At 33.9% G+C, this 25295-nt stretch overlaps 2 protein-coding genes across 3 annotated transcripts; both read right to left on the bottom strand.

Moving 5' to 3' along the window:
* Positions 1-2917: 2917 nt before the first annotated feature.
* On the bottom strand, positions 2918-6515 carry LOC125876648 (vesicle-associated protein 4-1-like). The gene is made up of 7 exons (XM_049557869.1): positions 6061-6515; positions 5842-5912; positions 5087-5168; positions 4878-4996; positions 3524-3601; positions 3320-3439; positions 2918-3228 (listed from the first exon to the last, which is right to left on the bottom strand). The coding sequence occupies exons 1-7, from the start codon at positions 6311-6313 to the stop codon at positions 3169-3171; spliced, it is 783 nt and encodes a 260-aa protein (XP_049413826.1). The 5' UTR covers positions 6314-6515; the 3' UTR covers positions 2918-3168.
* Positions 6516-14114: 7599 nt separating this feature from the next.
* Positions 14115-24147, bottom strand: LOC125876023 (ubiquitin carboxyl-terminal hydrolase 14). 2 transcript variants are annotated; one of them, XM_049557118.1, is made up of 20 exons: positions 23885-24147; positions 22938-23109; positions 22630-22742; positions 22198-22534; positions 21147-21241; positions 20527-20660; positions 20363-20419; positions 20157-20234; positions 19446-19500; positions 19328-19360; positions 18954-19034; positions 18352-18550; positions 18158-18215; positions 17967-18089; positions 17596-17684; positions 17417-17506; positions 16082-16252; positions 15875-15993; positions 15641-15767; positions 14115-14558 (listed from the first exon to the last, which is right to left on the bottom strand). In XM_049557118.1, exons 1-20 carry the CDS (start codon positions 23978-23980, stop codon positions 14380-14382), a joined length of 2406 nt encoding a protein of 801 aa, XP_049413075.1. In that variant the 5' UTR covers positions 23981-24147; the 3' UTR covers positions 14115-14379. The 2 variants fall into 2 exon arrangements, with proteins under 2 accessions (XP_049413075.1, XP_049413076.1); XM_049557119.1 differs by lacking the exon at positions 19328-19360.
* Between the last annotated feature and the right edge of the window lie 1148 nt (positions 24148-25295).

The following is a 25295-nucleotide window of genomic DNA, read 5'->3' as shown; positions in this document are numbered from 1 at the left end:
ATTATAGTGATTGCATCAAATCTAAAAAAGTCATATATTGAAGGCTGACACAGTAGACTATGCACAACAAGACAATAACAGCCCGAATGACGCCAACTCTAAGGATGTTGATCAACAAGCCACCAAGATAAATGCAAATCAAGAACATTATGGTGATGTAAAGGAGAACATTCTATCTAACCAGGAAGTTTCAGAAAGCTTGCCCACTGTGATCACAAACCAAAAAGGTATCCAGTTATATGTTGAGCTGAATGGAGTTTTACCTATTACATATGAAGATAAGAAAAACATACAATCTGACGAGGAAACCACTGGACAAAGTCACAGTAACAACAGCCCCTGCCTATATATACAGACCAAAGAACTAATATTCATGATGAGGAACAACATGGAAAAAGAGAGGAAAACATCAACACTGATTTTAGTGTCTCAAAAAGTGTTTGTGCTGAAGATAGAAACCAAGAAAGAGGGCAACTGATTGATCAGTTGAAAGAACATATGACTACTGCTCAACGTGAAGAACAAGAGCTACAAGATCAGTCTTCCTTAGAGGATTACATAGTTGCTAGACATGGTGAAAAGCATAAGCTGTAATCTGATGTGTTATTTTTCTATCACAAAATAATTTTGTTAAGGTGAATCAATATGTATATTTGTGCAGAAAAAAGATGCAAAACACACAGGTATACAAAAAACAGTGGAAAAAGATGTGTCACTTTACGTGCAGAAAATTAAAAAAGCAGAGAACAGTTATGTTTTAAACAGAGATCAATAAAAAAACAGAGGAAAACTATATATGCAGTGATCTTTAAATTTTCTCTCAATAATGTGGGGAACATAAAGAAACTATAGAGATCAATTTCAATTAGCGGCTCTATAAAGGTGATCGAACAGCCACCGGCTCTTCATCCATGAATTCATCACCCAACTCTTCGAAAATTCAAAAACTGAAGCGATGGTGATAAATATTTAAGAAGGAGAGTTAGAATGGGCAAGGAAAATTATCTCGGTGAACCTTAGGTGGATTAATTCAAGTAGAAATATGTTGATATTAGACCAATAACGGAGGAGATTTAGCAAGATTCAAACTCAGGTGGGGTCCCTAGTGGAGGGGAAGGATTAAATCGAACTAATAAGAAAATCCAATAACAACTCCGAGATACTCTTCAAGCAAACAGATGGCTATTCTAAATCTTAAAATGAATTGAATAGGAAGGAGGATTGTCGACCTGAACACAACCATGATAGTTTGCAAGGCTCAGCAAATCACAATAAAGAACAGATGAGAACTCATAAGCACTCAAATAACTTGCACAGATTGCATCAAAACAGGAAGTAGAGACACCATTACATCTAGGACATCGAGAACCATTATTAGTTTCCTAAGAGTTCAACCTTACACTAACTGCTTAAACGACTATACACAAATAGAGTTTGATGTATTGTTACTTACTTGGTCAGCAAAAAATGTCAGTGGTCATTCAGTTGATACGGGTGATGTCATATGTAGGTTATGTGATTGTTGAGCAGCAATGAATTCTTTCATATTTCTTATTTCTTCCATCGCATCTTCTAATGTAGACAAGCGATCATGCAAGGATTTATTTTCCTCATTCAAAGATTTATTTTTCTCTTGAGTTGAACGTAGCTCAGACAGTAATTCAGTCTTTGAAGAAGTACCATCTCTCATGTCCTTTGCCTTTACACCACCCCCAAAGCCAAATACATGGCTACGATTTTGAGGTCCACAACACTTTTCTACAATCTCTATGCTAGGCAGAGATGGCTCAGCTTTTAGTATTTCTTCGATTTGAGCCTACAAAATATAAAAAAGTATATTTCAATAGATTTCATAATAATTTGAATTAATTTACTTATTGAATTTACCAAACGCACATGTTTTTCAATTGCTTCTGGTTCAACAAGCATGTTATCTTTCTTGCGAGTCTCAAAGAAAATAGTCGCCAAATTTGGTGCATTACCATCTTTTCCGCCCTTTACATCAAATAAAAAACATGTCAAATAACACTTCTTAAATATTTTCTTCAAAAACAACTTTTTTATAATACCTGCTGATAAATAATCTCTCTAATAGGCTTGCTACCAATATGATGAAACATCTTTAACTTAGCTCGATTTTCTGCATTTCTATTGCTCCTCGCCTATATTGTTAGGTAAAACTTTCATATCTAAGAAAACTTATTAACTTCAAAAAAAGTTTCACATCTNCACTTGGAGAAGAAATAAAAGGACCTGTGGTCCAAAATTAATTTTTTTTTTTTAAAAAAAGTAGGAACAATCTAATTACACAAGCATTCTTGCTGTAAATACTAATTCACTCTGTAGTTTGAAATAATTACATTTTGTTGAAATAATTAACAATTTTGTACAAAATTTCAAGTTAGATACACCATTTCTTCATATAACAAGTCAAATACATATGTATACATACATGTATCTATGATACCAAATACATTCTGAAATAAAAATACATAGAGAGAAGCGAGCCAGAGAATCATTGCATCTCAAATACATATGAATCACACTAAAAACGAAAGAGTTAGTATATCCCAACACTTGGATATAGTGTATTTGAAACAAATTACACCTAATTTAACTCATATGTATCCAAAATACATGATCTAATAAAGTAAATGTGATACATAAGGTAATTTTGGAAACTAAAATAAAGTGACTTAATTAACCCGTAAACCAGTAAAATTAGTGTTGTTTACTTTTTTAAGTTAATGAGGTAAAAATGCATGTCAGTGAATTACAATCCTGTATGCGTTACTTCAATTCCCTAGCACGAGACACCCATAGATAATTCCAATTTCCACTATCTACCATAATACGAATTATTTTAGTTTCTGTCTCCCTTTGTGGAACTCAGAACATTGTGGCTACACGAGCAGTATTCAAAAGAATAGGTTTTCAGAAAAAAGTAATGCAATATCTACAAGAATACAACCAAAGCAATTACATAACAAGCTTTTACTCCATGAAGAAGAAACTAAACCTCCCACTGATTATTTTTCTTTACAAGACGGACCACACTGACCGTTTTCCACCATCCTTCGAAAGAATTAAAGCAGAAAATGGATGGATGTGGCTTGACATTTCAATTATGGCAAAAGAAGGAACTTGCATTAAAATTCACTAGTTGCTTTACACTGAATCAACAGCCTCAACCTGCTGCCGAGCGAGATACTTCTCCCTTCGTTCCTTCTATTGAACAATAGCAAGCAGACACACATTGTTAAGAGGAATCAAGCTTGGAAAGATACATGCTTTTATATGCAGAGATAGATAGCCTTACCCATTCATCTATTACTAGACCTTCTCCTACAACTTTAGGCCCAGTTTCAACTGGAGGTTTCTTGCGAGATTCTAATGCTGCCTCGGCTTCAGCCAACTGACGTTTTAGTTTTTCCAGTACCTTAATCAATCAAGTTATTTAGTTGGAGAATGTACTCGGTGTAAAATGAACAAGCAGATAAACAGCAGCATGTTTAATTCTTACTGGAGAAGGTCGTTCTGGGTCCAAGAACACCACCCGTAGGATACGTTCAATAGTCACTTGATCCTTCTGTTCTTCAAACTGCATCGACATGAACCACAAGGGTTATAACACTATTGGATTTATTGACAACAAACTTTGAGTCACGCTATAGACTTATATTCTTTAGTTACACGTCAGATTTCACACACAATGACGACAGAGGCACAAGGCTCACACATTTTGTTTTGGGAGCACATGTACCCAATCACTTTCTGTATGTTTACACCAAGACTTCCCTCTAAGGAATACAGAATGATGATGAAAGAAAAGAATCTTTTGTAATCCTGACTTTGTCGAAGACGGGACAAGAAGAAATGGGTTATGTATGACACTTGATGCTCCTAGATTTGATACAAAAAAGAGACAGATCATTTCAAACATGGAGGTTGCAGTCAAAAGCAACTGGTCACGGCTACATTGTAAAAAACACCTGATCTCAACAGCTTCCTCTATTCAAAGTCTATGCTACTTTTACAGGATACTCTTAACTGATATATACAATATAGAAAAATATTTTGTCATAAAATCCAGTTTGTGAATGAAAGAAGAAGCATCCACATGTAAAGTGGATTTTAAGATAATACATCTCTGTAAAATTCAATAATACTTTTATCTGAACATACCAACAGCAACTTACCTAATGTTTGATGCTACTTCAAAATGGACGGGAATCAGCTAAAATATACATTCTTAGTCAGAGCTTACTGGAAAGTGCTTCTTCTATGTCAGACATAGCAAAGGTGGATATAGACAGGAGCATGCAGAAAAGATGTAATTTCAAACTTAGTTGCGCGGACTCTTCACTTTTGATGCCGCACCCGTTCGGATTCTTCAAAAATACACTACTTTTGGCGAATCCGACACGCACCCGTTGGCATTTTTGAAGAGTCCGAGCAACATAGATTTCAAATAATGCCAAACCTATGATAGAGCTCCTCATTTACCCACATCTTATCACAAAATGCTCTGTTCATATAAGCAGTAAAAACTATAATCCTAGCTAATTTTCATAAATATGTTCAGGTGGATAGGACAGGGTCTATCCGGAATAGACAAATAATGAACTCGTGACTTTCAGAACAAAAAAGGACCCCAAAAAAAAGTTGTCCAGAATCCTGACAGTCAGCAACACCTTTACCCTTCAATATGTTTTGTTAAAGTGCATGAAATCATCAGCAAGAAAATTGATGCTTTGCTCAAATGATAAGTATAAAGCTGAAGAAGCATGATAGCCTAACATTCTTTGTGGTCAAAAGATGCTGCAAATCCATAAAATTGCCTCTTTTAGAAAGACCTAGGAAGTTCAGTTACTCACCAACTCAGGCACGTAATCTACTCCTTCTTTCACCTTCAAGCTCATGATCTTGAACTTAACTTTGCTCTTTTGGTCCACAGGCTTTTCGTTGTTCTCAGGGTGCTCCACAAACTTGAAGACTGTCGTTTAGACACACAATCCAAATCTAAGTTGATATTTTTTTAAAAAAAGGAATAGTGGAAACAAGAAAACATAGGAAAACCAATTACCAGTGGCAATAACACTTTCACCGGGTTCGAGAATGCCTCCGGGAGGTCGCATGTAGCAGCTCTTTGGTGCAGTAGTTTGAAACTAAAATGCAGAAAGAAAAATCAGGAAAAGGAAATATCAGAAACTTACACCACCAGTTATATTGTGTGACAATCATAAACAAAACCTCCATATCACAACAACTACTACTACTATGCTCTATACTTCAATCTCAAACTAGAAGAGGTCAGCTATATTATTTACAGAAACACCAGTACAAATATTTCTACTTGAAGAATCTTACACGATGCATTGTGAATATAAGACCCAAGACAACCTCAGTGAACTTCATTTTGCTTTCATTAGCTAACTTCTATTGGTTTAGTCTTTTCGACCCTTGAAGCATAAAACACACTCATTTTATGTAGGGATTGGGTAATTAGCTACAACAAAGAGTAAACGGGAACGATTTGAAAGTAGATGCTATTGGTTCAAATCATGAACCATTCAGAAGATCCAGAAATGGTAAAATCATTAGGAAATAAATGACAGTTAGCCCCAACTCAATGCCTTTTTCTTCTGATAGATGCAAACACTTGGCAGACCGCATAGATTTAAAGAGATTTCTGAAAACTACAGACCTAACTAGCACAAATTATCATAATTGATTTCTCATATAGTCACTCAACTAATAGTTACTAGCTCAAAAGTTTTCCAATTTTCTTCCACAAAGAAAGTGACTTTTCTGAGATCATAATTAACACGGAAAGATTACCTTAAATGCAACATAAGATTTGCTAGTGTTCTTAATCTTTACAGCACTCTTCACCTGCTTTCCCGGTTCATCTGGAAAAAAAATCAATATAAAATTTAACAGGTAAAAGCAGAGCACAATTCCTCCAGTTTTCAACACGAAAAATTATAAGACCTAAAAAACCGGAAATTGTTGACTAAAAAAGGTCAATTTAGTCAACGGCGAGGTAAACGGACGTACAAGGGAAGTAGAGACTGTTAGCTGGATCGAGCCGAAGCCTACGTCGAGCCGGAAGCAGTGATCTAGCAACGGAGCTAACTGACGTAGAAGCACGAGAGCTGTTAGATCCGACGCCGTTTTGGTGACTGTGATTCTGAGAGTGAAGATTCTGTGTAGACGACGAAGAAGAAGAAGTTCCTGATTGCCAGAGAGGACAAAGCTTCCAGAGCTTTCCGTCGGAGTTATGTGACTTGTGGTGGTCGGCGATGGCCATAGGACGGAGTTTTGGCCGGAATCTAGTCGAGTTTTCCGACGACAAGTTGCAATTTTCCGGTGATAAAAATTAGGGCAGCTTGTAATTGTCCTTAGTGAGCAAACTCTTTCACGACGTTGACTATATGTTTTGAAGGTCAGAAACAAGTCTTCGGGAAATTGTTTTCTTTCTGTAATTCGTCGATTCAGCGGCTGATAAAGACCACCGAAAGCTTAAAATGATTTGGACATATATATAGCTGTATTTTTTTAAAAAAATAATTGTAATTGTAAGTTAAGAGTAGATAAAATAAGTGCAACGCGTTAAAATAGTTTGGACATATAAACGCAAGTGTGAGAGATAACAAGAAGTAGAAAAAATAAGTTATGTTAAAAAAAAAAGGAAGTAATTAGACAAAATTTGACAGATTTTACTAAATACATAATTCTAGATAGAAATTTTTGAAAGTCAATGATTAAAGTAGAAGAGGTTAGTAAGATATTAGTAATGGGATAGGCTCTCATTCTTTATTGCATATTAATGTTACTTATGACTTGATTTGTTTGATATCTTTGTTATTTTGTTGTACTATCATTATGCAATTTTGTTTTAGAAATCTGTCTTTTTGAGATAAGTATCTAATTCAGTCTTTTAATTTCATAAAAATAAGAATAAGAGTAAGTTTATCGTATTTTTTACACTCTATTTATAGATATGATTATAATGAGTATGTTATTATCGTTTGTATAAAATTTTCTATTCAAGTTTGATCAATTTGAATTGGCAAAATATAAAATTCATTTAAAAAGAAAACTTTTTCTACCATAATTTTTTCAATATTTAAAATTTAAAATCAGTATTTTTATTTAAAGATAAAAATATATTATTCATCCCATCAAGATGCTTAAAAATATTTGCAGTTGATCGAAGAGGAAAGCGCACAGAAATAAGCGCGTTGTCAGACTTCAAATCACAGTTTTAAGTGCATTTTCTTTTTGTTTTCACTCCCTTTTACACCATTAATTAGTTGATAAAAATGGTCAATCTTGCAAAATTATAGCAGTAACATTCTATGCACTTAGTTAATTTAATTTAACTATCTTTTGGGTGATTAATTACTTATGTTTATGTACATCATCATGGAGTTGTAAAATCTGAGCTTGACATAGAATCCTCATATCATATTATAAATTAGGCTTCAAGTTAGTCGGTTTAGACATGCACGATATTGAGTCCTTGATTGTATATGATGTTCTCCTTGTATGATTTGGAACAATTTTCACTTTATGAGTTAATTTTGAAGTTAAGTCTAAATTTTATTTTGTTATCATAATATTAAAGCTAAGCTAGACTCACCTCAATTCTTTATTTATTCGATGTTGAATAGTCATATAACACATTTACGCACTAATTGACAAGTCTGGACGCGAGGGCATACAACAACAATGTTGAATCTCTACATCTACATCTATTTAAGCATGAGATAAAATAAGATTACTCTTTTTTATATGAATTTTAGACAATTTTTATCTCACAAGCTAAATTTAGATCAAGTAAATTTCAAGTTTCATTTGTTAATTAGACTCAGGTCATTGTCCATAGTCTATAGTAGATATAAAAATCATCTAAAATTGGGACAAAATCAATGCATGTGCATGTTTGAAAGAGATCTTAATTTCACTCATTCCTCCTCACCTTTTGGCATGAAAAAAAGTGTAATATAAAAGTTTCCAACTTAAAAGAGTAATAGTAAAATCTTCATATTTCAACTACTTAATTCAAAAATTGTTGACTTCTCTTCTACAATTCATATATTTTAATAGTACTCCAAGTTCTTTTCAAAGTTTCTTGTATTTTTTGGACTTTGTTTCCATTTTAGATAGCCACAAGATTCTATTTTAAATCCAATATTCTAAAATCCTAAGTGCTCATTCAAAAATAATACACTACTTAATAAGTTCTGTTGCTTTTTGATAATTATACGCATCGTTTTTGTTTTCAATATGAAATTTATTTTATTCACATTAATAAAAACATTTAATTTAATGAATAAGAGTTCAATCTTTTTCTTACAACAAGATATAGTAGTAATAAACACATGTACGTATCACTAAAATTGATATACATTTATACAATGACCAGTGATAGAGCAACATGTATCACGTATAATAAATGATAGTCAATTGGATATTTCTAATCGAAATATTTAATAAAATATAAGTAAATATATAATGTAACCTCATAACGACATATATCGAATAATTTTTAAAAAATTCTAGAAAAAAAAATTCAAGTATTAAGTTAGACAACAATAACAATAATATATATCTAGTGTAATTTCACAAATAAAAGTTAAAAAATAATAATATATATGCAATTCTTATCATTATCTCATAAAGACAAAGAAAACGTTATTTTCGATAAACTCAAATAAGATCGCATATAGATAGAGAGACAATAACATGAGTAGACAGCGAATGTGAAATGGCACGGCATCTGGCTGTTATGCAATGACAAATTAATAACTCTAATGATCACGCGTACCTAATTTGTCAGTAATCTTATCAATGAACATTAAGTGTCAAATTTCCTAATTAATTTTCTATTAAATATACTTTTTTCAACTTTGATTTTGACTTTAAACTTATCATACACAAAATATGAAGGCCAATTTGATGGATTTTGTAGTGAAGGAATTTAAAGGGGGAGTAATAATTGTTAGCAAAATAATTGGTGGATAATTAAAGAGGAAGGTGGATGAGTTATAGAGACATTTACATTTGTCGGCTATGTGTTGTTGGTGTAGGTTAGTTGGATGGTAGGAATTAATTAGGTAATTAAACAACACTTTTCAGCTGATTTTGACTCATTCCCTCAACATTATACTCCCTCCATCTGTTGTTTCTCGGATTTGAATCCTCTGAATATGAAATCATCTTTATTTGAAAATGTTCTACTTTTAATGTGAACTTTTCAGTACGATTTCAAATTTCATCTCTACTGTGAGATTTTTCTGTACAAATTCAAGTTTATTATGCTCCTTTAAACGAATTAATAACTCATTTATTTATTATCTCAATCTATTATGATATACATATCCCTTCCCACCGTCTAAGGTGAATTTTAAAATCAGAGATTATACTCTAGCATCAGTACAAAAATTGAAAGTCACGTAAACCACTTAAAAAAAAGACATTAAAAAAAAATTATACTCCAAACTTTAGGGAATTGAAAAAGGAAAATGGACTTCATTGTTTATTTGTTAATCCCTCCGTTCCTTTTTATATGTTACATTTTTATATTTTACTTGCATTAAAAAATGGAAAAATTGCATATAATAGCAAACTATTAATTCAAATTAAATGCTATAAATATACTTTGATAAAATTATACCCTATAGCAAACTATTGCTATTTTCGCCACTCTCCCTGGTGAAATCTCGCTCGCCACTCTCGTTTGGTGGCAATCTCGCTCGCATCTCTCGCTTTTATACAAACACAAATGTATAAAATGTGTTTGTGTTTGTATAAAGCGAGAGGAAATTGTATATATACATATATTTTCGTTCTCGTCTCTCCCCTCTCCCAGATCTTGCTCGCCACTCTCCCAAATCTCGCTCGCCACCCTCGCCTCTCTCACTTATACAAACAGAAACGAAATGTATAAATTGCGCTTCTGTTTGTATAAAGCGAGAGAAAATTGTATATACACATGCAAATACATATATCTTCGTCCTATACACTTATAATTATACAATACAAATATTTTCCTGTCCAATTTTCTTTTGCCTTTCTCTCTTTCTCGTTTTATACATACACAGATTATACAATTGATTTTTTGTATACAACTGCTTTCTTTTGTATATGTATATCGAATTATACAACTGCCTTTTTTGTATATATATAACGAATTATACAACTGTTTTTTTTTGTATATGTATAGCGAATTATACATATATATGTTTGCTATGGAGCGCAATTATGCAAACTTTGCTATAACATACAAATATGAATTTTGTGTTTGCTATATGTGAAAGTTGCTCTTAAGAAATCAAGTTTACCATTCTACCTTTGTTTAATATATTTATTTGAAGTTAACTTTTTAATAAATGATAAATAAAGTTATCTTTTATTTTTAATTTATTTGTTGAGATTTTTCTTTCAAAATCAAATTTTATAGAGTAATGCAATAATGAGAGTAATTAATCAATGTATGAAGTAACTACAATGAATATTAATTATTTATTAACTTTCCTGGGCTGGTCAAATATCTATTTTTAAGACTAATTAACTATCAAGGGTATAATAAGAATAGTATTATAATTTTTGCATTGATTTTATAAAATGACAAGTACTCTCTGTCCACTTTTATTTGTCATATTGTATTTTTTAAAAGTCAATTTGATTAATTTTCAAAGTTAATTAGATTACATTAATTTAATATTTTAAACAAAAAATTTTTGATATTCAAAAGTTATATTAAAATTAGTATAAATTACAAAGGTCGACTACGCTATTTCACAAAAAATTGTGCATTGAGCAAAGTTGTAGCCCAAATTAAATTCAGAATGATTTTTCACCTATTCTATCGGAATCAATAAAGTGCTCAAGTACAATAATCGACCTGTAAATCTAAAAGGATATCTTAATTGTAATTTGAGCACAACATTATTTTTGCTTTTGCTAATAGTAAATTTTTTACTTAAATTAACTTCAAACAACTCATAGTATTACTAATTAAATTGAAAGTTCATATTTTATGATTGAGTGATAAAATGTGTTTGTTACAATAAATATTCAAATATACTTAATATAAACACTCGCTGAGAATAAATTTTCAAAATCGAATCTCCATTCAAACTTTGGTTAAATGGGAGTATAACATTACTCTTTTCACTAATAGATCATATAATAAATTTAAGTAAATAGCACTAAAATCTGACAGTACTTGGACCCCAACAGTTCAGATCTATAACTTTACTCAACGTCTCTTCCGTTTTCCTCAACTTCTCGCCGGAGACGACCGCCGGAGAAGATGCCGCCGCCGGAGCCGTCGAGAATCTCCGAGCCGAGGTATTATTAGAAGCAAATAAATTAGTTTTGGCATAGTGATGAATCGATCTTAAAGCGTAATTCCATCTGGCAAATCCTTGATCTTTCAATGCTTCTACTGCTCCAATACTTGCTGCTACGATCCATGCCGATCCCNCATAAGTGTATAAATTGCGTTTCTGTTTGTATAAAGCGAGAGAAAATTGTATATAAACATGCAAATACATATATATTCGTCCTATACACTTATAATTATACAATAAAAATATTCCCCTGCCCAGTTTTATGTTTGTATAATGAAATTATACAATTCTGAAGAGGAGCGAACGAATTATACAATTGCTCTTTTTGTATATATGTATAGCGAAATAGACAGCTTTTAATTGTATATGTATAGCGAATTATACATATATATGTTTGCTATGGAGCGCAATTATGCAAACTTTGCTATAGCATACAAATATGATTTTTTTGTTTGCTATATGTGAAAGTTACTCTTTGAAATATTACATATTATCTCATTAATTCATAATTTCGTATCAGATTTCAAATCGGATATATTATTCCTTCAAATTTCAAGTCAATACACCATTTTTTCAAATTTCAAATTTCAAATTAAGTATAGAGAGAACTAGTGTATCTAAAATACATGTGGATTACGTTTGAATATAGTGTATCTGAAACAAAGTATACCTAATTTGATCCGTATATATATATATATATGAAATATATGTATTTGACAAAGTACATATGATACAAAAGATAATTTCAAAAACTAAAGAAAAGACATGTAGTTAAATCCTAAATTAATGAAATTTGCGTTGTTAGCAAAAAAAATAAACTACGGTAGTTGTTCACGTGGCTGAGATATGAGGTACATGTATATTTGATAAAGTAAATATGATACAAAAATAATTTTAAAAACAAAAAGAATAGATGCGTAACGTAAATTTTAAACTAATGAAATTGTGTTGTTAGCTAAGAAACAAACTATGGCAGCTGGGTATGCGTCTGAGATACATGTATCCAACAAAGTAAATATGATCAAACAACAATTTTGAAAACTAAAATTTGAATTACGTAACTAAGTTTTAAACTAGTGAAACTTGTGTTGTTAGCGAGGAAAACAAACTACGGCAGCTGTGCACGCGAAAATATTTTCTTCTTTTTCTTTTGAAGTCAGTTTCCTAGTTAAAAAGGCCCACGGATTTTGGACTCGGGTTGTTCACCAGGTCATTTCCACTTTTGTCACTATTTCGAGTTTGTCTATAATTTTTATTCCTCGTAATAAATAATTTCTTAACGAAATATAAATTTATGTTTTTCATATTATCATAATATAACGTAATGCATTAACGTACTTTTTAATCTAGTATTAACTGACATCTATAAATAAATATTTATAATAAATTAAATAGGACATGTGTATCTGCTTAGTTAATTTTATACAAGTTTAAGTGCTTACTTAAACCCACTTAAAATTGAAGAACATAAATATCAATTAAAGACAAGTTAAAGAGCACATTTATATATTTGTTCAATTTTTTGATAAATTGAACTCGATTTGACCCTTACGACAGCACTATCTTGAAAAAGAGATTTAACTTCAGGAAAGTTGTTAAATGTTGGTCAAATTGAGTTTCGGAACAGGTACACAAACATCACACATCCGCCGCCTACCTACCATTTAGGTGGTACCAATGAGATCCAACTACTTTTTTTTTATATAGGTGTTAGCCCCTGATTCAATCAAGAGATTAAATCAATTATGAAAACATGAATTTAATTAGTGAAACAAGGTAAAATATTATTAAGACGAGTGAAGTTACCAAGTCTCCACGCGCATTGCATTACTACACATCTTGTTTTCGAGAAATTTGAGAAGAGGTAGAGAGGGGACATCTAACCTGTTGGATCTGCAGTAATCATATAATTCCTTGGTAAATTGTTCCTTCAGAGAATTAAAAACATGATTGAGTGTAGTGTTGATGAAAAATGAGAAAGGCATAAATACAGAAATTCTCAAATATGTCATCAACGCTGCACTCAATGATGTTTCGAAGCACTCTGTAATAAAGGGCAGTTCGGGGCTCTAAAACTCCCTCTATGTGCGGGCTCCAGCGATACTATGGAGTATGGACTAAGCACTCTACCATATTTCTGGAAAATCTCCTGCTTCACATTATTTTGCAGCACAGTTTCCACTTCCTTTTATCTTAGTCCACCCTGTTAATCTAATTTAATAGTAGGACAATTGAAGTACTGCTGGAAATTTTGGAGTAGTACATTTGAGGTAGAATAAATTCGTACTTTTAATTTTAGCTCTCTCTCAGATTGTACTTGACTCTACGACTCATTTGCAGTTATCCTTGAGTTGTACTAGACAATTTGTACTGCTGTTACTGGAAATCCACTTCTTGATTTTTTAAAATTTGTTTATTCCATCCATATTGTAGTTTGACAAAGTAAACAACCCTACACAAAATGACAAACTGCAATCCTACATTTGTTTTTGGAGGAGTATAGGTTCCAAAACTTGGTTTAGAGGTTAGGGTGGAGACATGTCAATGAAATCCGTTCTAAATGTGGTTAACATTTTATTCAAGTGCTGATTTCCTCTCTAATAGAGTATGAACTATGAACTATGAACAATATTAGACCAAATACATAGACAACCCGTAAAGTTATCAATCGGACATCTAATGCATGCCTAAAAAAGGCCTATTGAGCAATCAACAACAACAATCATTTAAAATTTAAAAACAAAAGAGTAGGAACAAATAAAATCTATTAGAACCAGTAGAACAGAATGATCCGTACATGTATGGAAGAAAAATCTTTCAAAATTCAGGTCCTAAAGAAGTTTATACTCTTCTACTTGAGATTTGAATTTGTCTAAGATCAATGAATGTTACGAGAGACATTTGTCGTATGTATTCAACCTGCTTAACAAATGACAATAGCAAGCTGACTCCAGAAGTTGCTTGGTCCTGCATGCATATCCCAACATTTAATCCTGATCCGAGATGTCCATGTTCAACTCTCAAGTCTTTCAAAAAAGTAGAGGTATCCCATATCCATAGGGGGATTTTTTGAGACCCCGATTTTTTCATCATTGAAAATCACCCACCGGCCATCTTTGTTAATATGAGCGACATAATGGCCACAGTGGGTAGATGTGCCGATGTGGCTCACGAATCCAAGGAGCCTGTATTCTGTTAATTATCCAAGAAGATACACTTGGTCAAGACCCAAGTGGGCATAAAAGAACATAGAAGTAAACCCAAATCTCACTATCAAGGATTGTGATGCATTGGATGAAATTCATAATAAAATTGAAGTATTAAAACCCTTTTAAAGAGATGTAGGGAACTTCTATCATCCTAAAACTTTAGGTTAGTTAGGTCAAGTCCCATTAGTCCTTGCTCTTAAACGTTCCGGATATATGCAGTGATTCAAACAAATAGTGATGAATTTTCTCTAAAAGAGTTCAAATATCAACACTGCAAAACCAAAGAAACAGGACCCATAATAAATTGGCTTTGAAACTAATTTGCAGCCCTCGAAAGGAAAATGGTTTTAATGAAAGCAACCTGTGCCTCCTTCAACCAAATAAAAATTCCTGTCTCCGGATAAGAAATTAGAAGTTTAGATCAAGAAAAGAACGTGGGGCATCTATATTGACCATTTCCAACCACCAGAAAGTAAGAAACCATGGTATAGAGTTATGATAGAGCCCTCCAGTCAGACTACCGTAAGTTGGAGGTGTGAGATCCCTAGGTGCAAAAGTTGGAAACCATTGTTGCCCCTTGGAGGAGAGAGGGGAAAGAGCTAACAAATCACAAAAAGGAGAAGAAAAATAAACATTCTAACCACATAGTAGTAGTAAAGAATTTTGAAAAGAGACCGGAAGGAAACTAAACTCTAGTATGAATGACGGAAAAATTAATTAGACAGTAAATATAGCACTCCACTTCTAAAATCCATGACCAAGATGATTAAGCCCATGAGAAGGTGAGCCAATATTGGAAGCTCAACAGAAAAACTGAAGTACTAGAACTAGTATACCATTCTATATATAAAATCCTAAACCAAGCTGATTAAGCAGGATCAGAAATATGGAGCCTACAGAAAAATATATTGTAGCAATACACTACAGAGGCTCCTTCACCTACACCACTCAAAGAAAAGGCTAATGTCCACTGCCTCACAGATTTGTTAAGAATATATCATCAGATCCAAATAAAAGCAACATAGCTGTACAACAACTAGTAGAGCCAGAGGGTAGGGAACTTACTTCCTCCTCCGTCAGGCATCAAGGTATCAACTGCAGCTCCACTACTGGTAGTAACATCCATGTCTGATGCAGTACTGGCACTAGGGCTGCTGAATATCCATTCAGTAGCTTTTTCAACATCACCTCCCTTGTGAACAGATAGAAACAAGGAAAGGACAAACATTATGCTATTGGCAGTGAATAGCAAGGAACCTCGCAGTGAATAGTAAACGCCAGTAAAAGTGAGATATTTACCGATGCCTTCAGGGCCTTACGGGCAAGTTTCTCTTCAAAACCAAATGAAACCAGCGTATCAACTTTAGATTGATCAATGTCAGGATTTTGCACGTTTTCTGATATAGGAGCATCAATATCTGGGAAGAAAATATGCATCAATATACCCTCTCTAGTAATGGTGAGAAATATGAGTAAACCCTGCTTGAAAGGAAACAGTAAAACTACCTGGATCACTCATATGATTAAGTAACCAATCCATTGCTGCCTCTACTCCAGTGTTGGAGGTATTGATTGCAGCCTTCTGACAATGAAGTAGATTAAATCCCATTGAAACAAGTTGTGCAACAATATCATCATCAGCCAGAAGCTTTATTGACTGCTCACCATCCCCTGCAGCTGTTCATGGACAAGTAATCCAACATAGCAATTAGCAGCAATTTAGTACTTGCAAAAACATGACCCAAAAGTTTCAAACCCTAAAGGAACTTGGCATACAAGTAGCACCTATTGCTAAAACTTCTGATGTTAATTTACGTGATGACCATTGATCACACACCCACTAAAAAGCTGTTAAGACAAACATCCTTAAGCTTGCAGATTCCCAAGAATTGGAACAACCATTAGCTGGAGAATGAGAAGCAACACCAATTACTCACTTACTAAAAGAAGCTATTGCGTAGAGCAGGAATTAGATTAAATAGCGACTGGAATTCTATTTCATGAACTATGAATTTCTGAGGTATATACTGTCAGTTAAATATGGCTCTATGCATACAGAACTCTATCCTGTCGGCTGTCGCTACTCCCATTCAATAGAGAAACTAGAACGAAACAAATATTACTTCCAAAACACTATAACATAATTGAAAGTCTAAAAGTTGACTGCATAACAAAAACAGAGTCAAAATAAAAATTAAATAAGATGCCAAATCATTTTTTACATGTATCATCAGACAAATTAAATAAGCTAAGCAATGTTCAATGTTATCTAAACAAGACACAACCTGACTAAGCAATTAACAGATTGATTGAGAGAAAATAATGCAAGCTAAAGAGCAAATCTTATGATTCAGAAATAGAACATTTAGCAATATGCAAATAGAAAAATAGAACACTTAGCAATATGCAAATAGAAACAATAGCCTCGAATACAGACAAAAGAAAAGAGTCACAAACTTCAAAAAACCCAAGGAGAATGAGACTCATACAAGTCTCCCCCGCTCATATGGTGCGTCCTCCACACCCAAAAGACAACAAATATTTTTTTATGAGAAGGATCCCACACAATTACTTCTATTTCCAAAAAGGTTTTTTGCCACACTCTCTCTCAGAAAGCCAAGGCTTCATGTCCTCATTATTCAAGTAGAAGAGTGACAATCAAATATTCTTGAAAAAAATTGAGTAGCTAGAAAAGGGACGCAAGGCAGAAAACAAGTTCTGCAGCAAAGACCAGATAGACATGCTTATATTATTCTTTGCAATAGAGCACTATTGGGCTGAAATGGAATACATTTTCTATGAGATCACTATGAATTTAGTAGAAGACAAGGAGATTCGTACCACTGTCAGGCAACAGCTCTTCTCCTGGTTGAATACCATTACTTCGCATGCTACTTATGTCAATGGTTTCAGGGACATCTATGTAGACATCTAGAAGGACCGTCAGAGAAAAAGATTAGCAATATAACAAGATAAACTACACTCATCAGAATTACATCGATAAAGAAAAAGTAACATACCAAGCTTCTTTGGCACCCAACCTTCCTCCATAACAAATTTCCGCATGTGCAAAACCAGATAATCTGGAAAAGAAGTCAAACCTGCAGTTCTATTTACAAACAAAATTAAATAAGATAAAAAGAAGTAGCCTCATCAGGTACGACAGTCGAGCAAATAGATAAAGGTGATAGACACTAGCCATCCACTGCTGATAGACAAGACATCTATAATTTCTACAGCCAACTGTGTAAGAAGTATGGAAGCCAAAAAGACAAGGTACTAGGCCCTACTAAAACAACAGACGAGATGCATGTAAACTAAATTTGAGATGCCACAAGCAGAACAAGAGAAATTGAAGAAATAACTTCATAGAGGAGAATAACAAGATTACTTGATTGCTGTTGTCCTAGCCGTTAAAGCTGTGCTGTAGAAATCATGCACCTCCTCGGGAGCTGAAAAGCAATCTAGGCAATCCTTCAATGACACTCTAGGGCGAACAATTTCATCAGCAGACCTGCAAAAACCCATACATTTAGCTGAAGTACATGAAAGGCAAGCATGCATTGGTCACTTGAAACTCACAGTTCTTTTCCTCCTGCAGCTCTCTCAGCCTTCAAATTTTGAAATTCTGCTAGCTCTTCTGGAATTTCATACAAAACGAAATATCAGAACGGAGGCAGTATTACTCATTAATATCAAGCTCAGCTGAAATTTTGCAATGAACAACATATAAGAAAAGGGCAGGAAAAAAGCATTAGACAAAAGAGAAAACTCACTTTTATTTACTGCCCTCTCCAAAGGAATATTAAGAGACAGAATATAATCATTCCTTCTGTTGTAAGTAACTTTGCCTGAGGAACATTGGAGGCGTTCTTCAATACCAAACTTGAAGCTCCTCGATGGATCAAAATTATGTGTCCCAGAGTTTATCCGTTCAACTTGATCAATAAAATGCAGGAAGAACTCTAACGCATCCTAGACATACGTTGTTATCAATAAACCACAAGAATAGCAATAGCCATGGCAATGGCAACAAACAATGAACATGATCGCAAGACAGAAAAATAACCTACTGGGGTTTAAAGGCAATAAAGTGAAGGGACCATGAAACTAATATGAGCAATGCACAACAGTTCTGACCACATCAGTGGCAGACTAAATTGAAAAGAAAATCCAAGTGTTGATGTAAGTATCAACTTAGCCAAACACTGCATCAGCTGGATGGAAAAAGAGCTCAAATGGATTTTTAAGGTGTGAAGCAGTACCAAGAGATTGCTGGAGTTCTTTTAGTGAGGGAAGCATTATCATGCTTGAATCTAATAATCTTACATTAAAAGCAATGGTCTGGGAGTAGAAGATTCCAAGAATGTCAGTGTACCTGTTGTCTCATTGTTGAAAATTCAGGGTGACTAGCAGCTATTACTGACTTGAACATTCGAGGACGGATACCCTCCTGTTTCTGCAAAGTGATGGGAGCAAGTACTTATAAGAAGAGAAGATGGATAGAAGTGAAAAATGCATGCTATGAAAAGAGAAAGAAGAAAGAAAAAACTCATGTGAGTACTGAAATTATGTCCCCAAGTAATGAGAAGCATTTCTTAATGCACGACAAGTGAAAGAAAAACTCTTGAAAATTATTTTGCAAAATACTAAAAAATATAGTCAATGAACCAGATACCATAAGTTCTGGGGGGGATGCTTGGACCACTCTAGAAGTTTATCATGAAAAATGCAATCATAGGAGAAAGTTACCTGTGAGCTTACAGCATTAGCAGTATTATCCTTCTGAATAACCAATAATTAACGATAAGCCACGATTGGAAAAAAATAGAAGATGAAACAAAAAGGAACAAAATGCTTTCACGCATACCTCCAGAACAGGACCCGAATATTTACCAGAAAGCAAACCATGAGACAGCTTTGTTCTGCCAAAATACAGCTCACCCGTCAACAAGTTGAGCGTGCAAGCAAAATTCATAACAATAGCTGCTATAATGAAATATCTACCAAATATGAAAAATGAAGCATGGAAAGACTCTCTACAGGGATCATTATTTATACTAAACAACTATGCCTCGATTCCAAAGTAGTTGTGTCAGCTATACAAGTCATCAACTAGGGATTGGTCTGTATTTGGACCAGAAAATTCAGTTAACTGTAGGACTCTTAACATGAAAAGTATCGTACAGCCTGAATTGCAGTTACAGGGTATTGAATAAAATCTGCTAGATGCCCTCCTGATAAAAAAGACCTTAAAAAAGAAAAGAATAAAAGGGAAAGAAGGGTGGGGGTTGGTATCATTCATTCAAGCAAATATGATTTGCTGAATATGAATATTTTCTCAAAATTATTTATTAGAAAACCCCAACAGAACAATTCAGTTTCAAAATGCATAAAGTGTGTGCAGTGACTAGCTTCCTGTAACAATGAGAGACGTAAGCACAACTCAATATCAAACATGCCATGTTTTGTTAAACAGAGTATTTTTGCTGCAGCAGAGTGCACAACTAATGGAATAACTAGTTGATAAATAAGTAACGAAAATGGTAAACTGGTAAATGAACAGATCCAAGTTACTTACAGCTGCATGTTAAGGTCTACAGTCGGATCAGCAGGAGCCGTAGTAAATGCTTCTTTCAGACGTTGATCCAAGTAGTATCTGACAAGGATACCACATCAGATGGTAAGATGTAAAAAGAAGGAAATCCAACACCATTTTAACTTAAATGACATTTTTCTTCAATTAATAAACATCAAATACATTTATCACAAGTATAATTATCTTACCTTGAACAAAATGAACGTGTTGAGAACATAACCTGCATTGTAGCAGCCAAGTAGCAACTGCAAGAATGATATATGAGACCAGAGAATTTCATATGTTTCTTTCAACAAATGAAGATAGGAAATGCTATGTTGCCTAAGCAGCAGTAATAAAAGGTTACCCACACCTGTTACCAAGATTGACTAATCCAGTGTAACCAGGTCCAAAAAGTGGTTCAACATCCTCACCAGTCTCTTGAATCCGGTTCCAATCAAAGTTAAAATTTTGGTCTAGTTCTCTCTCAGCAGTCGTCATTTCAGTCTGGGAAAGCAAAAAAGGATTAGTCATAATAGTAGGACGAGAAGTAACGATGGGACTACGACTGTATTATTGGTTTTCCATAAGAAATAGTGAATAAGTGATAGCTCAATCACCTCAAATGACAATGATCACAAAGTAATGTGACCCGTTAAAAGATAATTTAAGTTAAATTTACATGGTATGAACTACTGATAAGAGAGAGCAATCACAGAAAATATAAGGAGTAAAAAAGAGTAATCATCAATAGGCAAGAGAATGTCATTGTCTCAGTTGGCATCTTGCTCAGATTTGGGATGAGCAAATCCAGGTGAAAGACTCAAAAAATTGAGCTTACTCAAAGGTCTGACTATTTTCCATAAGAAATATAGCAGAATCGAGAATAAACATGTAACATTTCGTTAGACTTTATCCATGTACATCAAGCATACTTCTTCTTACAAGAGCAAATCTAAGTAAATACTCAATGTCATCTATTCAGCTACTAACCTTTTGCAAGGATGAGAAGTCAATACCAAAATGTGCCAGATGATGTGCTAAAAGTGGGTCAACAACACTTTCATCCTCTGGATAGGAGTAAACATCTGAACTGCCAAAGTTTGCAACCAATTAGTAATCATTCAAGAAAAAAACACTATGAGAACTTATAAACAAGGTGCTATCACCAATGTAGTAACCCGTCCAGCTAATTCCCATTACATGGACACATTCCCTACCCATTCATTTGCTAAGCTAATGCACCCGTGGTGGGTGGCTGGGCCACACTCCATTACCAGGATTGTTAACTTTATAATTCTGCATGGCACATCTAAAGCACTTGTACAGGGCAGGTAATACCAATTCCATGGTGATGGAAGTTAGATATCCACCTAATACTTAAGACAGAAAAAGCTGATTGTTCTTTAGATTCTTTCTTTGTTTTGGGTTGAATGTTGGTGATTAGAAAGTCCACAATTTTGGGATCCTCCACCTTACACCAAACTGGAAGTCCCTAAATTGAAATCAAAACCATCTCACTCCCAGAATGACAAAATTTAAACAGTTCAGCAAGCTGTTAAATTCAAACCCAATAACTAATACCTTCATTTGACTATAGGCTAACTAGAAAGATATGACTAAAGGCATTGTCATACTTTGAGCACAACACAACTCTTCAAAGCTCTCTTACTTTGAATCGTGATTGCAAGAAAGACTAAGCTTTGTTGACCAAACAACCACAAAGTAACATCAATCACAAATCATAAACCAAGCAGCTTTGCAGTTAAAACAATAGCAGTACTTGTAGATGAACTGGGAACACTCGAAAATCAAAAGAAACAAGATATGCAGATGTTGTTCTCATGATCAACCAAAACAAAAAAGAAGAGCTACAAAGCAATTCCGTCAATGAAAAAAAAAAGTAAGACTCAAGAAGCAACTCTGGTCAACCAAAACAAAAAGAAGAGCTAAGCAGCAAATCCGGTCAACAAAAAACTGGAGGCAACAATTTTTTAGTAAACATTTTCTGAGCATAAAGATTCAACTTTTAAGATGGCATTACCTGCCCCCTCCAAATCGGCAGTTACGGTCCCAAGCTTTACAGCAAGTGGATAACCAGTTCCTTTGTAATGGTTAACAGCATGGTCATTACCACCAGTTCCATCCCAATTTTTCCTACCACATAGGATAGTTCCATCAGTTAGATTCAGCCAAAGATTGTCAGTCTTATCACACTTTGCACATTTCCAGCCCACAGGTGGAACAGCAACACCATTGTCAAGCTGTTGCAGATCCGTAGCATATTTACTGACAAGCTTCTTGTCAGCAGTCCAGGAAGCAAGTTGCTCTTTCCTCTCAGCACCTTCAGCTAGTAAAATAGCATCAACAGCCAATCTAACCTGCAAATTTGTGATGAACATAAGCAATATTTAAATGTTTCATTTTACTCTAAACAAAGGGAACCTGTGAAAGGATATTAAAAGAGTAAATTTACCTTCTCAGGCAATTCCACCGATGGGAAAGGAAGAGTGACATTCTCAGGCAATATAACTATTTCATAGAATTCTTCGTACTGGGGTTCACTGTTGTCAAACCCTCCGTCTAGACCTAGAAGGAGAAAGGCATAATCCAAGTCAATCTATCAACTAAGCTTCAACCTCGAATTAGTAAGAGTAGGCTTAACTCTGTCAAATGATAAATATCAGAAAATGCAAACTTATATGGCTCTTTATTCTTCTTTTTTTCTTTTTCAGCCTAGTTTTGGAAGCTTTTAGCTATACTAGATTTGAAATATTTAAGTACCTATAGCCAAGAGAGTGGGTTTTTTGGACGGTCTATCTTCAGCATCTGCCTTCTTTGTCTGCTTTATATGCAAATAAACTGGGTTCCCAGTCTTCTCATAGTTCCAATCAACATAATCCCTTCCAAATGCAAGAAAAGTACTCATATCAACAAACAGCCCGCCCTCGGATTTCTGGAAAAACAGCAAAGAAAATGTTACAAATTGTAGCTAAATCAATAGCAACTGCTTCATAAGTGAAGATATATTTCCTAAATGAGCATTAGTGAACACAGATGGAAAAGATCAAACTAATAAGCCAGCATCGGCAAGACATTTCATTGAGGCTATACCACTACAACTACTACTAATATGTCAATCCCAGACTAGCTGGGATCGGCCATACGAATCCTCTATATCTATTCCACTATATTTTGAGTCTGTTCTACAACTTCATACACAAATCACTCGCAGTGCTAATCAACTGCAGGGCTCTACTTTAATCGGAGTGTGAGCCATAAACCAAGAATAAACTCTTAATATGCACTGACCTTACGAAAAATTGCACAAGGCTAAGAATTACAAGCTTGAAAATCGAGTGAGGAAGACTTCTATTTAGTACTAGTCATGGACTATGTGTATGAATCTTCTATATCTATTTTGACTCCGTTCTACAACTTCATAGCAGCTTTAGAAAAACAAATCACTCGCAATACTACTAATCAATTGCAAGCCTCTAACCAAATCGGATTGAACTATAAACCCTAGCAGAATCTCGTAAACCCTACCAGATTAACATACAACTTCCCTTACAAAAAATGGCACAAGGGCAAGGATTACAGCCTTGAAAACTGTGGGAGACTACTCCAAGTAAACATCTACAATCGCAACAACTTCGAACAACCAAACATACGACAACTGAAGTAAAACTAGAGCGAAATGATTATTTCAAATTGGAATTGAAGATTACCGGAGTATCGAAAGAAATGCAGCACTCGTGCTTGTAGATACGAGTAGTTGGTTCTGGAATCCGAACACGGGAGAGGTTCGATCGGAGAAGCTCCATAGGGTTCTTCGTTATCTTCGCAAACAAATTCTTCTGTTAGAATCGCCGAGAGCTACAGGAAGAAGAGGAAGAAATGTGTGTATATTCGTATCGATTCTTTGCTCAAATGTTCAGCAACCGCCTTTCTCCCTAATTCCCAAATGAAGAAAGCAAGCTGAAGGGGTAAATGGACTTTAGTTATGTATATGTACTTGTAGAGAAACCTACTAAGCTGTTGTGCGTTCTCACCAAGGGGTGGGTTCGGTATTTGTTTGATATTTTTAAAGTTCGGTTTTTATAATTTGATAATCATAAGAAAATAGATATTGAATTAGTAGTTAGGTGGTTATTACATATAGAAGGATAAGATATTTGCAGGATATCAAAATTATTCTTTAATGTTATCCATATTATATGATAAATAATTCAATTGAGGAATGAATGTATTTGGGTCTATACTTTAAAAGTTTGATTTTGTTAATTAAAAATAGATATCAAATAAGAAACTTTAAAAGTTCAATATGATACGATAATCATAAGTTGTTATGGTAAATATCTATTTAATTCAATGATTCGATTTTGGATAATTTATACCCAAAGTGCTCTGCACCTATTAGCCTCAATTTAGACAAATCAAAATTGATTGAAATAGTACCTAGTTTAAGTTTTAGATGTGGAATTTAGATGAATTAATATGGGCCGAGTCAATAACAGGCTAGTTAACTTGGATGAGTTGAATGAATTATGTTAATTCTGTTAATTGATTTTTAATCAATTAATTAATATGTAATCCTTGCATCTTATCAAAAATATCCTCAAATGATTTTATTTTTTTTTGCATTGTTAGTAATTAAAAAAAATGATTGTTTATCCGATGTTTGATACTCGTATGATTAGTAATAAGTTCTCCTCATTCGCTTATAAAAGTTCAGTGAATGAACTTGAAATACAAATAAGAATTTTTTAAAAGAATTACTATTACATGACTAAAATTCAAGATACCTAATTTAAAATTGAGAAGTCCTTATTGTTTTATAACAGTACGTCGTTGATGATGGTGACCGATGAAAAACACTATATTATCAAGACAAAATTTAGAGTCAATTTGAAGGAAATGATTTGTATATGAGTACTTGAACTTTTTATTTGTTTATATGTCATAATCAAACAATTTCAATAATTGTATGGTCAGTAGAAAAAAACATTTTGATGATATATGAAAATGAGTGGAAGAACACAGAAAACAATCATTGAGTAGATTATAATACAAAACATTCCGATTTTAATACAACGTAAACCTTATTTTTCTATAAGCCATGAAAATTGTGTATACTTT

The sequence above is a fragment of the Solanum stenotomum genome, chromosome 9, assembly GCF_019186545.1.
Source record: "Solanum stenotomum isolate F172 chromosome 9, ASM1918654v1, whole genome shotgun sequence".
Classification (NCBI taxonomy): domain Eukaryota; kingdom Viridiplantae; phylum Streptophyta; class Magnoliopsida; order Solanales; family Solanaceae; genus Solanum; species Solanum stenotomum.
The sequence above is the reverse complement of the archived record's forward strand: the minus strand, read 5'-3'. Positions and strand labels throughout refer to the sequence as shown.

Excerpts from the sequence above, each read along its gene's own strand:
- LOC125876648 (XM_049557869.1), bottom strand. The coding sequence starts at position 6,313 with ATGGCCATCGCCGACCACCACAAGTCACATAACTCCGACGGAAAGCTC. Across the intron at positions 5,913-6,060 it reads TAACAGTCTCTACTTCCCTT|ATGAACCGGGAAAGCAGGTG; the intron begins GTACGTCCGTTT and ends TTTTTTTTCCAG. Across the intron at positions 3,229-3,319 it reads GTCTAGTAATAGATGAATGG|AAGGAACGAAGGGAGAAGTA; the intron begins GTAAGGCTATCT and ends ATTGTTCAATAG.
- LOC125876023 (XM_049557118.1), bottom strand. The coding sequence starts at position 23,980 with ATGGAGCTTCTCCGATCGAACCTCTCCCGTGTTCGGATTCCAGAACCA. Across the intron at positions 17,685-17,966 it reads GCTAGGACAACAGCAATCAA|AACTGCAGGTTTGACTTCTT; the intron begins GTAATCTTGTTA and ends GTTTGTAAATAG. Across the intron at positions 15,768-15,874 it reads GTAAGGCCCTGAAGGCATCG|GGAGGTGATGTTGAAAAAGC; the intron begins GTAAATATCTCA and ends TCTGTTCACAAG.